At 57.4% G+C, this 15,996-nt stretch overlaps 1 protein-coding gene across 1 annotated transcript; it reads right to left on the bottom strand.

Annotated features, from left to right (window-relative positions):
* Positions 1 to 424: 424 nt before the first annotated feature.
* On the bottom strand, positions 425 to 12,459 carry LOC134522586 (centrosome-associated protein CEP250-like). Its single transcript, XM_063350357.1, has 3 exons — positions 12,233 to 12,459; positions 11,819 to 11,997; positions 425 to 452 (listed from the first exon to the last, which is right to left on the bottom strand). Exons 1-3 carry the CDS (start codon positions 12,419 to 12,421, stop codon positions 425 to 427), a joined length of 396 nt encoding a protein of 131 aa, XP_063206427.1. The 5' UTR covers positions 12,422 to 12,459.
* Positions 12,460 to 15,996: the final 3,537 nt, after the last annotated feature.

The following is a 15,996-nucleotide window of genomic DNA, read 5'->3' on the forward strand; positions in this document are numbered from 1 at the left end:
CGTAAAGAGGGTCCATTCGTAGGGATTTGGAAGTTGGATGCACCACCCCGAGTCCCACTTGAAATGAGAGTCAAACACAAATTTGTGACTGGCTGTAGTGGGAGCGGGGTGTCTCTGAGGGTGCCAGGGATAATTTAGACATTTCCCAACAGCGGTTCCCGAAGATTTCCGAAGGGCAAACTTTGGCCTGCTTAGGAGCATGGTTGAGAGTGTCCCTTGGGGGACAGTCCTGAAGGGCAAAGGTGCCCAGGAAGGCTGGTCTTACTTCAAGGAGGAACTCTTAAAAGCTCAGGAGAAGGCCATCCCCAAGTCCCAGAAAACAAGCAGACAGGGAAGAAGACCAGCCTGGCTAAATAGAGAGCTTAGGCTGGCCATCAGGAGAAAAAAAGAAAGTTTATGATCCTTGAAAAAGGGGGTTGGCTACTTATGAAGAATAGCAAGGTGTAGTGAAGCTGTGCAGGGCGAAAATCAGAAGGGCCAAAGCTCAAGCAGAACTCGTCTTGGCCACCACGGTTAAAGAGAACAAGAGGTTCTTTCAGTATATCAATAGCAAAAGGAAGAGTAGGGAAAATGTAGGCCCACTAACGAATGAGATGGGCGCCCTAGTGGTGGAAGACACAGAGAAGGCAGAGCTACCGAATGCCTTCCTGGCTTCGGCCTTCACTGCTAAAGCCGACCCGCATGAATCCCAGGCCCTGGAGGCAAGGGGGAAGGTCTGGAGAGAGGAAGAGTTTTCCCCAGTAGAGGAAGATCAGGTTAGAGACCACTCGGCCAAACTGGACATCCATAAGTCCGTGGGCCCTGACCAGATGCACCCGCGAGTGCCGAGAGAGCTGGCAGATGTTATTGCTTGGCCACTCTCCATCATCTTTGAAAGGTCATGGAGAAGAGGAGAGGTGCCTGAGGACTGGAGGAAGGCCAATATCACTCCAGTCTTCAAAAAGGGCAGGAAGGAGCACCCAGGGAACTACAGACCAGTTAGTCTCACCTCCGGCCCCGGGAAGGTAATGGAGCGACTCGTTCTGGATGTCATATCCACGCGCGTTCAGGAGCAGGAAGTGATTGGAAGTGGTCAACATGGATTTCCCAAGGGTAAATCATGCTTGACCAATCTCAGAGCCCTCTATGATGTTATAACTGGTTGGCTGGATGACGGCAGAGCGGCAGATGTCACCTACCTTGGCTTCAGCAAGGCTTTTGACACTGTCTCTCATAACATCCTCCTTAGGAAACTGAGGAAGTATGGACTAGACGAGGGGACAGTGAGGTGGATTGAGAGCTGGCTGTGTGACAGGACTCAGAGGGTCGTCGTTAATGGAGCAGGGTCGAGTTGGAGGCCTGTAACCAGTGGTGTCCCCCAGGGGTCAATCCTTGGACCAGTATTGTTTAACGTATTCATCAAGGGCCTGGACGAGGGGACAGAGCGTATGCTCAGCAAGTTCGCGGTGATACCAAAGCGGGTGGGGTGGCTGACACCCCAGAGGGCCGTGCTGCCATCCAGCGTGACCCGGACAGGCTGGAGAGCTGGGCAGAGAAAAAACTAATGAGGTTCAACAAGGACAAGTGTAGGGTCCTGCACCTGGGGAGGAAGAGTGTCAGGCACCAGTAGAGGTGAGGGGTGGACCTGCTGGAAAGCAGCTCTGGAGAAAAGGATCTGGGGGTCTTGGTAGACAGTAAATTATCCATGAGCAAGGAATGTGCCCTTGTCGCCAAGGCGGACAATGGAATTCTGGGCTGCATAGGGAAGAGTGTGGCCAGCAGGTCCAGGGAGGTCATTCTCCCCCTCTACTCTGCACTGGTGAGGCCACAACTGGAATACTGTGTCCAGTTCTGGGCTCCCCAGTTCAAGAGAGACAGGGAACTGCCGGAGAGAGTCCAGCGGAGGGCAAGAAAGACGATGGAGGCATTGGAGCATCTCCCTTATGAGGGAAGGCTGAGAGAGCTGGGACTCTTTAGCCTGGAGAAGAGAAGGCTGAGGGGGCAATAAAGAGCAGGTCACAGACAACCTCCCATCGGCACGTTTGCTGGCAGAAGAAACAGTTTGCTGCCCCCCGCCCGCCTCAGCCCTGACACATGCCAGCCAGCGGGGCTGGCACCAAGGAGCGCGTCCCACAGCCTCCACCCCACCGCTGAGGGCGATGCCTTCCCCTCCCAGCCCACGGGGGGCTCGGCAGCAGCTTGGGAAGCCTGACCCACCGGGCACTCGGCCCCCGCCTTGCCCTGGCACCTTTCCTCCGAGCCAAGGCACCGGGGCTTTCCCTTCATCGCTCCCTGCAGTTCCTTGAAACTCCTTTGCGCTCCCCACAACTCACTGCCGGGCACAAAAAGATGCCCCCAGTCATCCCCGCAAACATTTCATTGCTGACTTCCCACTTGCCCCCCACCTTGCCCCTTCTGCTCGATTGCTCTTTAAGCAGACCTTTCCCCAAACCCGCCCAACACCCCCCTCCTTACCCAGCTCATCTGGGATTGTTACAGCTCTGCTGAAGTTAATGCCCTCCCAACACCATCATCTTGGGGCACTCGCTACAAACTCACCAACACCAGGGGGGAGCTCAACTCAAGCCACAAGGAGGAAAGCTCTCGCAGGAAGGGTCTCAGCATGCGGGGGGGGAGGGAGAAGGACGGCTTTGGGCAGCAGGATCCGAGTGGAGACCGGGTGCAGGCTGCTCCCTGCAGCGCCTGACCCTGGGACAGCCCGGACACCTGCGAGTCCCTGGCTGAAGCCCCTGTGTCCAGGGGAGCCTCGACAGCCGGGGGGGCACGGACAGCTCGGCTCCGCCAGCCGACACCCCCCGGACACACACACACAGCCCCGACCCAGCCACACGGAGAGAGGGGACCCCGCATCGCCCCCCGACTCCGCACCCCAGGCAGCGGCCCCTCCGCAGCCCGGCCCCCGCAGCCCGACCCCCGCCCGGGCAGCCTCCCCCAGGGACAGGAGCAGCACGGCGGGGCGCCGCCGCCCGCAACCCCCATGGCCGGCAGCGCTCCCCGACCGCCTCCGCGGGGAGGGCACCACGCCCCGGCCGCCGCTAATGAGGCGCTAATGAGGCGCGGGTAATGAGGGGGCGGGCGGGGCCGCGGCTCCCGAGCGGCCGGGGGCAGCCCCGTGCCCGCAGCCCCGGCCCCCCGCGGCTCCCCGCATCCCGCACCCCCGGCCCGCACGGCATCGCCCCCCCTCGCCACTCTGCCGGCACCCACGGCTCCCCGCACCCCGACACCCTGCGCCCACCGCACCCCTGCACCAGCTCCCTCTCCCCAAAGCCCCCCGCAGCCTGCGCTGCCCCCTCCACGGCTCGCCCCGAGTGGGGACCAGGGCCCGGGGCCGCTGCCGGCAGCAGGAATGCCGGAGGGCAAGGAGGGCTTTGCTCCGGGCTTCGGCTCTGGGCACGGCCCCGGGTAAAGCACGGCAGGACCAGAAGCAAAGACGCGAGCGTGGGGAGGTTCACACCATTAAACATCAGCCCCTGCAGCTCCAAAACCTTCTCCCCTCATCCTTGTACCAGCCATTCCCAAGGATGTCATGGCCCTCGGCTGATCAGTTTGCATTTTGCAGCTCTGCAGCCCCATCCTGGCTTGTGCCCCGTCCCTCCCTTTCCTTTCCCTCCAGCAGCAAGGCAGCAGCAGGTTTCCTGCCTGCTTTGATGGCATCATGGCAGGGGTCGGTCATGGCAGAGTCCGTGCTTGGCTGGGGACCCCTTTGCTGTTGGGGACCCCACTCCCCAGCAGCCCATGAACCCCGCTGGTGCCCAGGGACGTCCCTTTCATCAGCCACATCCCATCTGTGCACAGGGACCCCCGGGGTGGCCGTGCCACCACCCCCAGCCGCTTCCAGCGCCGCCATCCCCGAGACACTGGAACCACAACTCTGCAAAGGCCGCGGCTCCCAAGAAATGCACACAGAGCTTGGGTGTGAAAAACAGGAACACAACTCTTTATTAACAACAACACAACTACCTACAACTCTTAACAACCAGTAACAACTCTTACAACTCTTAACAACTCTGAACAACTAACAAAAATATTAACAACTAACAAAACTATTAACAAACACCAAAACTATTAACAAACTGTAGACAGCTATTTACAACACTTCCTCTTCCTTGGTCTGCTCTTGGTCTGGCCTCCGCACGCCTGCTGCCCCTGGAAGAAAAGCCAGCGGCACGGCCGTTTGGCTAACGAGCAGCGCCTCACCCAGCAGAGCTGGGGCTTCCCGAGCCGGCTCAGCGGCAGCAGCTGCTTCGGGTCGGGCTTCGCCCCGACGGGCGTTCCATGGCCACAGCCCTGGGACACGCTGGGGACAGCGGGACTCTGCCACCAGCGCTGAGCCCCGCCTGGGCTCGGGCTTACACTTGCCTGTCCCGGCCCTAAGGAATCGCTCCCGGCCCAAACCGGACGAGGGCTCAGGGCAGCGCGGTGGGGGCCGTTGTGCCGCCAGCACGAGGGCAGCGGGCGCCGTGTCCCTGCAGCGGGGACCACCCAGCCCAGCCCCAGCCCCAGCCCCATCCCGGTGGCAGGAGACCCTCCCTCCCTGCGGGCAGCGCATGGCGAGCACGTGCCTGTCCTCCTGATGGCGGGTCCACATCCATCGCCTCCTCCTCCTCCACATCCACCTCCATCTCCTCCTCCTCAGCCACATCCACCTCCATCGCCATCTCTTCCTCCGTCCCCACACTCCTGGCAGCCGCCTCTGCAGCCTCCAGCGCAGTCTGGCACATCCTAAGCCGAAAGGCAAGCAGAAAAGGGCATTGGTCCTGCCCTGGCCAGCCCAGCGGACCTGTGGGACGGGGGTCTCCGCACCCCTGCCCCTCTTGCTGCCCGGGGAGAGCCGTGGGCACATCCCCAGCAGGAACTGGCTGGACCTGAGTGGCTCCTTGGCCACCAGCACCCACCAACACTGACGCCCCAGCGCCTGCAGCTGGAGGCTCCTCTTCTTCCTCTCCTTCAGCAGCTTGGAGTGCGGCACGGTCCTGTGGATCTGGCGGAGCAGAGAGGGCAGGGGTGAGCAGCCCTGCTCCCTGCCCCACGGGGCTCTGGGCACAGTCCCCGGCCCCCCCCGCGTAGACCCCGGCCCCGCGCCTGCCCTGGCGCCCAGAAGCTCCTTACTCGGTGCAGGCGGCCTTTGGGCTCGGCGCTGCTCCGCTGGCAGGGCTCAGCTCCCACGGCTCCAGCCTGGAAAGGGGCAGCGCAGGCACCGGCTCAGGCTCCGGCCAGCACCCGCCTGCTCCCGCCGAGCATCCCTGCGGCACCAGCCCGGGGCAGCCTGGGCTGTGTGTGGGGACGTGTCCCCCCGGCGCAGGGATGCTGCATCCCAGCAGGGCATGAGCAGCCCAGAAGGGCTTCTGCCAGCCCCTGGCCTTGCAGGGGTGGGGGGAGAGGGCGAGACAAGGTCTCAGCCCCCCAGCCACTGCGGGGTGCCCACCTCCAGGGAACAGGGATGTACCTCTGCCAGCACACATGGATTCTTCTTCATCGCCTTCATTATCACTACGCTCGGGGAAAGAAATTGGGATCAGGCGGGATGGGAGGAGATGGGCTGGGTGGAGGGTAGGAGCTGTGAGGAGCAGGAGAGCAGGGCTGTGTGGGGAGCAGGAGAGAAGGGCTGTCGGGCACAGGGCAGAGGGGATGCGTTGTGCCCGTCGCCAGGGACTGGCAGTTACAGATGGAACACGGGCCATGGCAACGGGAGCGCAGTGGGGATGGGGACGAGCCCCCTTAAAGAGGGGGGCAGCTGAATACATACCTACCCCCCAAAGTTAAGAATCCCAACACATTACACTTCAGTCCTGTCTTCAGCGGCTCTTCCTGACCATCCCCTCATGCCTGACCATCCCCTCATGCCAAGCTGCTCCTCAGGTTAGTCTCAGAAGCGTGCCGGAGAAGACGTGCCCAACAGCATCCAGCCTACGCTGCTGCGGGCTACGCTGGCCGAAGAGCAGGAGCTTAAAGAGGAGGCTGAGACCGTGGTCGGGGAAGTGCTGGATGGGGGAAGGCGCTGGATCAGCCCCTCCACGTCTTCAGGAGGGCTCCCCATGGGGTCGGCGGGAGGTTGTTTGCCAGTGCCAGAGAGGCAGAGCCTTTGGACACTTCTCCTGCGGAGCGATGGGAGGAATTTGGACTGGAGGCTCGAGAGATTGTGGCGAGCGTGTTGGGGAGCTTTGGGCAGCGTTTGGTCCTGAGGAGGTGTGCGGCTCCTGGGGCACAGAGCCCCCGCGCAGCTCCACCAGGCGGACAATAAAACCTTTGCTCCCAGGGGGTGCCTTGTGCCTTCCTTCCTTCAGGCCAGGCCATACTGTGTCTGTCTGGGCATCTTCCCTGCAATGATTTCCCTCTTCTTCCTCCCTCCCACAGCCTGGGTCAGGCGAAGACCCAGCTTTTGTCTCCTTTGGGAAGCTTTGTGGCCGGGCTATCGGAGGGGCTGCTCCAGCTCTGCGGAGCCGGGGTTCTGGCGGTCCTTGTGTCGAGATCCTTTCTCCAGGGCTCTTTCTCCTCAGAGCAAGCAGCCCTGCACAAAACCCTTGTTCCCGCCGCTCTGGGGACGGACGCTGGCGTCTCCCCCTGGGGACCGCTCTGCCACCTGTCCTTTGGGTCTCCTCGCTGCGCAGGGGGGAGGCAGGTCTATTGTGGAGGCCCAGAACGGTGCAGCGGAGCAGGTTCGAGCAGCCGGTGCCAGGGCTCACCCAAAGGGAGCTGCAAGCAGGGAATGGGAAAAACCAGGGCCGGAGGAGATGGCCCTAAATCAGGGTTCTTCACCCGCTGGGCAAAAACCAATCAACACACTGAGTCGAGATATTTGGCTTTATTTCAGTTCTGCAGAATCGGGTGCCGGGCCTTTAACAACAGCCAGCACACCACGCGTTTCCGACAGTCCCAGGTTCACAGTGATGAGATACAGCCCATGGGTGAGCTACAGTTCCCTTACCAGCCCTCATCAGACACATGCATTCAAATCCAAGTTTGGAACGGTTTGGGAGATCCCCCTAATTAGGCCAATTAAGGATTAATTTCAGGAGTTCAGCTCAAGTTCCATCAAAGTTCTACTACAATTCTATACAAAGCGCTCCTGGAACTTTTTAACCATATTCTTTTGACGTCCCTACTCTAACATTTTTCTAGCCCATGAATGTACCAAGCACTCTCTTTTTCCTTCAGAAACAGTACAAAATGGCTTTTATTACAAAAAAGGTAAAAACCCCACTCCCCCTTTCCTTCAGAAACAGTACAAAATGATTTTTAGTACAAAAACATAAACCCCCACTATCACTAGCACATGCTGCAAAATCTACACAGAACAAATGCACCCCCCCTGCCCGCAGGAAAACAAACACAGTCCAGGGAAGGGCCCAAGACGGGAACCCCGCGATGCTGCAGCTGCTCCGCGGCAGGACAAGGTTCAGCGCAGCTCCCGAGTCTCTGCCACCGGAGCAGCAGCTTTGGCCTTCAAGGTCTTCAAGTTCCTGGCCGGTCTTTGCACAGCACTCAATCCAGTCCCGCTTCTATTTTCCGTCTTGCGCCAGCTGCGTCTGCGGAAGGGACACCTGAAAGAGGCCAAAGGCCGAGCTCAGACAAGCCCACGCTGGTAGGACCAGCCCTAGCTCCACGGTACCGGCTCTCGGGGAAGACGCACCCTCTAACGCCAGCCCCGACAAACACTTGCTCTTCGGGGAATGGAAGTCACAGGCTCCCAGAGTCACCCTGGCCTCACCTCACACTATCAACACGTTGACTTTCTCTCTGGCTCACCATTCACACGTACAACCCCGAGACATCCCATGGATATGAGAGAGAGAGGTTCCTACAGGATTAAGTCACCCAACTCCCCTTTCCAAGGGAGAGACTGGGGCTGCTGCCACCTTACTGCCACAGGCTTTTTCCTCAGCAGGAGAGTTACTGGTGACACAAGGCACTGAGGAACTCTTCTGCTCTCATCTGCCTTGAAAACGTGACAGCTAGCGCGTGAAAAGGGAAAATGGGAAAGCTCAACAAGACGAGCAAGACTCAAGGGGAACGTCCTTAGACTATTCTCTATTTCCCATCCATTCCGTTTTCTGAGTTTCCTCCAATCCCTCTCCCACCCTGCCTGACCCACAGGCACCACAGAGACCAGACCTCGGGGAACGATGCTGTCTGGCCATGGCCAAGGGACGCGTCTGACTGGGTATTCCCACCGCCTGCCGGCCTCCCTTCCTGATGGCCAAACAAAACTCGGGCCACAGCATCGTGCAGAGCTGTGCCCATCAGCACAGCCACAGCGGCTCTGGATGAGAGCTTTCCTGCTCCTCACCCGCTCTATACTGGGGGGCTGCTGCCATCGTTCCTCCATCTGGCCAGAGCCTCCTCCCACCAAGTAAGATCCTGGTCTCACCTGCTGAGACGCCGGCATCTTGTGCTGGTCAGACTCGGAGAGAGAAGATCCGCCTGCATCTGGCAGCGCCCGACCTCTGCAATATCTCCTCAGCCTCCTCCGTTCACGTTCCACCTGCACGTTGGATAGGAGAAAGGGTCACAGAAAGCTGCCACCACACAAGGAGCAAAAGGACCTCTGGACATCCTGGCAAGGAGATGGCTGCTCCGAGACTGTGAATTGCACCACAGAACGCTGGGGCCAAAAAGCACTCCAAGCAGCCCACGGAAGAGAGCGAGCAGGAGGAAAGAGTTCCTGACACAAGAGTGTCCAGTGGGTGTGGATGGGGACACTGGGGCAAGAAGGCTGGTACCGCAGTGAACGCGCATTTGCGAAGGCAACGGGGTGCCAGAAGAGAGAGAAAAGACAAAAGCGTGTGGCCACAGGGGACAGTGGGAGAGGGAAGGAAACAAGCCGAGGACTCCACAGTGCTGCCTCTGGAAATGCGGTGCCTTCCAGAGGACCGTGATGCTGCGCAGAGGCAGCGAAAGCCTGGTCTACCTCCTCCAGAGTCCTCCTGAGCTCAGCACTGTATTGCTTCAGCTCCATCTTCTCCCGGTCCAGCCTTGCAACTGCTCGCTGCAGACGTTCCAGCCGCTGCGACAGGAGTCTCTTCTCCGAGAGCCAGGACAGCCGCTGCCCTTCTGCAATCGCCTGCTGGGCATTCAGAGAGCAGATGATGGGAGTGGTGCCACAGAAAGGAGAGAAGGGCCAGAGTCAACACATCGCGGAGAGTGACCATGGAGGAGAGGACAGTGCTACGTCCCTTCTCCTCCTCCTCCCGGCCCACAGCCCAAAACAACACTCTCCCTTCCCAGGGGCCCTCCTCCACATCACCTCGGAGAAATCCCTGCGCCAAAAGAACACCCTGAAAGCGCAACGAAGCCTTCAACCTCACCAGCCAACGGTACCATTTCCATTCTCTCTAATACCCTGGGAAAGCTGGACCTCAGGAGTCTCCATCTCTGAAAGCCTCCTCTAAGCACCATCAGTGTCGCTGCTGTTCAGCCATCCTTACACCATTCTACTACGTTTAGTACATTCGCTTGGTCAACTGTGCCCTTTCCAGGCCAAATCCCAACCGCCACACATTGCTTCATCTTGCCTAGATAGGAGAGAACCAACCACCCACGCACAGCTCTTGGGCTCGCATTCATTTTAACGGCAAGCTGCGTAGTTCTTTCATTAGTTCTGGGCTTGACGGAAAGCGTTTGAGCAGCTGAATGGTGAATTACTAGCAAACATTTTCTTCTCGGCCCAAGCCCAAACACAAACAAGAAGTCTCAGCCAAGCTCCTCAGAACAGCGTAGGCTCACAGCCTCCATTGTCACAGCTCGGCTCCCTTTTCATCAAGGAAAAGGTGCAGACGGACTGCAGGGTCAGAAAGGGACCAGACCCTCGTGCCCTCCTCACAAGACAGGCCGCGAACGCCAGTACCAGCAACAAGGGGCCTGTTCCGTCTGCTCCAACACCTCTGTCAGCCGCCAAAGGACAGAAAGGAAGGAACAAAGTTCCCCCGCCTGCAGCTGGCAGCAGCGTTAGGAGTCTACTCCATGGCGGGCGGGAGGCTGGGAAGATCCCAGCCCTTTGCTGCCGTGCTTTGGCTGGGGACCACCCAACCTTCTGTTGAACTCCTCTTACGCCCACACGCAACCCGTGCCTGCATTTACTGTCCCACCAGAGTCCTGGGGGTCTCCACGCTCCTTCCAGGACGAGCCACTGGCTCTGCTGCCTGGCCCGGCACCGTGTCGCCCGGGACAGACCATTGCTGCCATTTCCCACGCTCAGGCTGTTCTTCTCCTCAAGCCAGCCCACAAAGCTGGCTTGAAGCATTCAGAAGCATAGTGTTTCCTACCACGTCTTGCAGCAGCTTGTTTATCTCCCCTTGGTGGTCGGCCTCCCGAACTTTGAGGGTGTCCGTATGCTGCTCTTCTTTCTGCAGGAGCTCTTGCGCCATGTTTTGCCGTTCCCGCTTCAGGAGAGACCTCTCCGCTTCCAGCTCCCACTGAAGGCACTTCACTTCCCCTGCAAACACGACAAATGGCAAGAGTCAGAGTCTGCACAAACAGCGGCTCTGACTTTACTGACCTTACGCCCTTTGAGTTTCCGTGGAGGAGGGGTCTGTCTCCAGCTCCTTCACTCCTCAGAAGCACTGCGGACAGAGAGCTGCTTTCATGCCACCTTCCCCAGGCACGGGATCACCAGAAACGGGAGGCTCTCACCTTGGATCACCTCCTTGGCCTGCGCCACCGCGTGGAGCTGGGTTTCGAGATGACTCCTGCTGATCTCCAGCTCAGACAAGTGCTGCTGAGCCTCCAACAGGCTGCATTCCAGGGTCTCCTTCCCTGACCTGCAAATCGTGAATACAGAGAGAAAGGAGCTGCTTGCTCCTGACACCCACGGGGAGTTGTTCCAGGAAGAAGCGGTGCAAGATCCCTACCCCTGCCTACGGAAAAAGGCTCGCGTGGAAACTCCTACACAGAGAGCCTATTGCTGCCCTTCCAAATAGCAATGCGGGCCCCTGCCAGGGGATGGCCAGGCTTCCCTTGTCACCTGGCAGCACACAGAAAGCCCAGCCGAATTGGACTGCAATAGCCAAATCTTCACTTGCTGGGGTCTGATCCACGACACACGGGTAGCTGCGCCCACCAAGCCTGTGCCAGCAAGCAAAACTTGGATGGACAACGGAGGACGTATCTTCAAGAAGGAGAACAAGCACACAGTTCCGATTACACCAGTCTCTGGCAGGCCAAAGTAACTATGTCCATTTTAACAGACATCAGTGATGGGCAGGAACCCCTGAAGGCTGGCGAGAATTCAAGAGAGGGTTCCCTGCTGCTGGTGTCACCAGCTCTAGCTCCTGCACCACACTAACACCAGTTAGCTTAGAAACAGAAGGCCCTCCACATTTTCTGCAGGAGCCTCTGGCTTCTCCCGAAGGGCAGCGTCCTGCTCACAACCTCCATAAGCAACAGCCGTCAATTCTGAAGATCCCACCTTAAACTACGTGACAAGGAAAGATCGATGTTCAAATGCACAGAACAAGAATCCAAGACCCGAGAGAAACTTCACGTTCTGGGAAACGTCTGCGTGGTTTAATTATGGCTCCGTTCAGAGCCCACTCGGCTTGCTGTGGACGTCACAGAGGAACACGTAAGGGGGCATAAACATGAGCCCAACGCTCAGGAGAGCTTTGCCAGCTTCAGCTGTCAGAAAAATAACCTTCAAATCAAGGTTGACTTTTTTTTTTCCTTGCAATTCTTCCATTTTCTGTCCATGGAAGCGAAAACATGTGAAAAGCACACAGGATGCAATCAATCCCCGTGGAACCACTGTCACCTTTACCATTACAGACATTAAAGAACGTCCTGCCCAGGGTCTCCTCCCTGCCCTTACCTGGCCTCTGCCAGCTGCTCCGAAAGGCCTTGTCTCTCCCGCTCCAGGGCTGCCAGTCGCACCTCCAGGGCAGCCTTCTCCCGCACCAGCAACTCCTTCTCTGCGCACACCTCGGCCAGCGCGTGCCCTTGGCGAGAGGACTCCTGGCGCAACTGCTCCAGGCCACTGCGAGACGACTCTTGCTGGCGGGAAACCTGGAAGCGGGACAAAAGGCAGTGAGAGTCCTTGCGTGCAGCCCTGGCTTTTGCCCCAGACAAAGGCTCCAGAGCTACACAGTTTGCTGCTTTTGCCACACGGGAGAACAGTAGAGTCGTGGATGCAGTCCTCTCTCTGCAACTTACCAGAAGCCAAAAAGGAGGCCAACACGCACAGCTTCACCCAGCCAAGCAGCCACATGCCCACCCAGAAGCACCAGGTCTTTGGTCTCACCTCAAGGAGTTTCTCTTGGGCTTCTTCCTTCTCCTCTGCCAGGACGCCCAGCTCTACCCGCAGCTCCTCTTGTTGCTCCTCTGCTTTCTTCAGCAGCTGCTCCAGGTGGCCTTTCTCTGCACAGAGCTCGCTCTTTGTTCTTTCACACAAGCTCAGCTTCTCCTGGGCAGAGATCTTTGCTCTCTCCATCTCATCCACTTTACACAACAGAGCCTCATTCTCTTGCTCCAGCTGCAATCACAGAAGCACAGAGGAAATCAAATACAGCAAGACTTACTCTGAAGAAGAGGAGAGCAGCAACTCCACATCCCCTGCGTCTCGCTGACATACTCCCAGGTCAGCGCTCCCAAGAAGCACGTGCCCACAAACTACCCCAAGGAGCCTGCGTGGTCTCATCACCATTTCCCAAGGAGGAGAACAGCACGTTCCCTGGCCTCTACTGACACCAAAAAAGCATCTGTGCTGGTCTTGCTATCACAAGGTGGCCATACCTTCTCCAGGGCCACTCTAAGCTCATGCTTCTCTTCCTTCAGCACATCCCTCTCAAGGTGCGATTCCTCCAGCGCCTCTCTCGCAACTACCAACTCATGCTGTAACACGCAGTGTTTGTCTTCAAGTGCCACTAAGTCCTTCAGTCTGTGAGAAGGGGAAAGACAAACGAGTTGTCAATGTAAAAACATTCTTGTTTCCAAAACCAGGAGCACATACTGTGTCCCAGATATGGCAGTTGGAATGATTTCCAACGGCTTTGGACCTACACCTAAACACCACCGGCATTTCCTTGACTAGAGCTGCATCGCTCTTTGTCATGGATGAAACGTTCCTCGTTGAGAAAGTAAATCAAGCTTCCAGACATCACAGAACGTTTCCAAAACGTTCAGGTACTGGCAACAGCTTCCTGCCTCTTAGTTCTCTCTCTCCTCTTTCATACGTTGGATACAAGCCTTGCACAAGTTCTTCTTGGGCTAAAACAGACTTTGAAAGTCCAGACTACGACTCCCACAATTACTTTTGCCTTCTGCAGTGAATGAATCCCAGGCCCTGCAAGCTGTCTGGGGAGACGGCTATGAATGTCCAATCCAATAACCATGGGATCACAGGAGGGGCCCGGTTAATACGCTGCATGTTGCAAAATGGCCCTTCTTGCCCCAAAGGCCTTCTGCACTCAGTCTCGCAAGGAACTGTCAGCACAGAGGTGCTACAGTGCTTAGGATGGTGCTGGGCAAATTCCTGCCAACTCCTCTAGCACCGCCCCGGGGAGCAAAAGGGCTGTAGCAGAGACAGAGCTCTCTTTAGGCTGCTCTCGCTTGCTCACCAAGAACCAGTTCACAGCAAAAGCACTGGAATACGCCACCTCTTTGCCAGTCTGGTCTTACCCAGAGGAGCTTCTGGCAGTCAGACGATTTTTGCCGTCCTTTCTGTTGAAGGCAACCGTTTGACTCGGGACAGAAACAAGGCCGTGCAGAACGGGTGTGTTTGCAATGTGAACACAGCCCATCTATGAATGCAAGAGGCAGCCCCAGAAGAGAACGGTGCTAACAGCAAAGTTTAAAACACCTTTACCTCTCCTGAAGCTCCTTCTTCTCCAGCTCCCCCTTGCCTTGGAAGGACATCACGCTGCAGTTTAGACGGGAGCAGTTTGCCATTACAGACCCAGAAAGCCTCGTTTGCTCTGCCTTCAGCTCTGACAAATCTCTGCAGAAGAACAAAGGAAGAGCCAACGTTCACACCACCAGCTCTCTCAGCTGACTCGCTTCTCACGCACGTAATGGCGCCAAGAGGAAAAGCTGCCAGGAAAGATGACATCTCGGCTGGGGACAAATCATTCCCCTGACACTCTGGGGTCAGGACACACCTTGGCGAGCGACTGCTCAGAGGCTCACGACAACAGCCACATAATAAACTTTTCAGGAAGGTGGAGGAAGAATAAGCCTAAAACGGCGTAACGAAAAAGCACAAAGAACACAAGAACCAAGGCACGCTCGACGCATTAAGGAAGGTTCATCATCCAGGAAGAGAAATGGCTGACAGTAACCCAGAGTCTGAAGTCGCCTGCTGACACCAGCAGCAGACACTCTCACGGCTACGCTGCTCTTGTTTGTGTAGAAGGCAACTGTGAGAAAGGAACCTCAGAGAGGTGTGAAGGGAAGGTACATCTTTTCTGCCAGAGATCGGGCCTCAACTTCTACTCACCGGTTCGTGGCAGTGTTCATTTCCAGGAAATGACGGCGGAAGGTGACCATCTGATGCCACAGCCCGAGCAGACGGTCACGGTCACCCCTGAAGTAGTTCTCATAGAGCTACAGATGCAAAGACAAAAAGAAATGCCACTTCAGCCTCCGCCATCACTGTACGAGCAGTAAAAAACCAAGTGGACCTTGCTATAGCACCCCCTTAAAATGTCGCGTCTGCTACCGACTTGGTCAAATCATTGGTTTATATCAATAAATATATTGCTGCTTCTCTCTTAGGAGTGAAGTCTATCGCTCCATCCGCGACAACCCCTCTCTTCTGCTCGTCAACACCAACACATCCTCAACCGAGCCACAACCTTCTCACAGCAAGTTCTCTGGGCCAGAAACAAAACGCGTTCTCACGCCACGCTGGCACCACCTCTGACATTCCCGCAGCTGAGCCTCACCTCACGTTCCTGGCGCCATTCGCGCTCCTTCGCTTCCAGCTCCTCCCGCGCCCTCATCCAATCCACCGTCAGCTTTCCAACATCTTCTTTGAGGGCTGAATTCACCTCTTTCGCTTTCTCCAGGTGCTCCCGCAGCAGACTGTTCGCTTCGGCCAGATCCTCGCACCTTGCAAAGGGAGGAACAGCCATGAGGTCACTGAACAACCCCGATCCACAAGCAGCATCCCCGGGATTTCCCGGCTCCCCCAACACTGACTTTGTTCTCAAACTGAGAGGCAGGAAAAGCACTTTCTAGGATGAACTAAGATCTCTCGCTGATGGCCAGCTCATGTGCTTCTCCTTGCTTTAAGCCTTCCGTTTCCACCTACAGGTTGGCTTTCCCCTTCCTCTGCAACTCGGACGATGCCCACAGTTGACGGCTGCCTCCCCTTCGTGCTGCCTCATCACTGGACGCATCACCTTTCTCTAGCGTTGCCCCCAGCCCCTCACCTACTGCACCAGGGCAGCGTTTAGGCTGGAAAGGGACCCTTGGAGCTCACCCGCAGGAACGCCCCGCTCCAAACAGAAGCGGTCAGCACACACCACTATTACTGCCCCACAGAACAGGTTGTGCACCTCTCTCCTTTCCAAAGGGCTTGCCCCAACACTTCCCTTGCGGAGACTGCCTACCACGGACAGGTTTTCCCTCCCTGCCGTGAGCATCCAGGATACCGAGTAGGAGGGAACGCTTCTTCCTTGTACCTTTGCTGCTCCTCTTTCACCTCAAGCAGGGCTTTCTCCAGGGCCTCCGTGCCTTCCCACCTGCCTGGGAGGCATCCCTGAAGAACAAAGCGAATGGTTGGTCCAATTCTTCCACCTGAAGCCCAGGAATGCTCTCCTACGCTCCCGCCCTTTCTTTCCTAGCTCTGCTTTAGCCGGCAAGCAGAACGAAAAGCACAGAGCCAGCTCTCTCTGCCCGACGCCAGCATTCTCGCCTTCCAAAACACTGTCTGTCCACCCATTCTATTTCAGAGACAGCCCCAGAACAGGCAGCAAAGCCCTCTCCCGAGACCCAGGACGAAACGCTCCCCGCCAATAAAGCACTCCCGCACACAACTCCAATCCTGCATTTCTGGGACCGCTG

The sequence above is a fragment of the Chroicocephalus ridibundus genome, chromosome 12, assembly GCF_963924245.1.
Source record: "Chroicocephalus ridibundus chromosome 12, bChrRid1.1, whole genome shotgun sequence".
Taxonomy (NCBI): domain Eukaryota; kingdom Metazoa; phylum Chordata; class Aves; order Charadriiformes; family Laridae; genus Chroicocephalus; species Chroicocephalus ridibundus.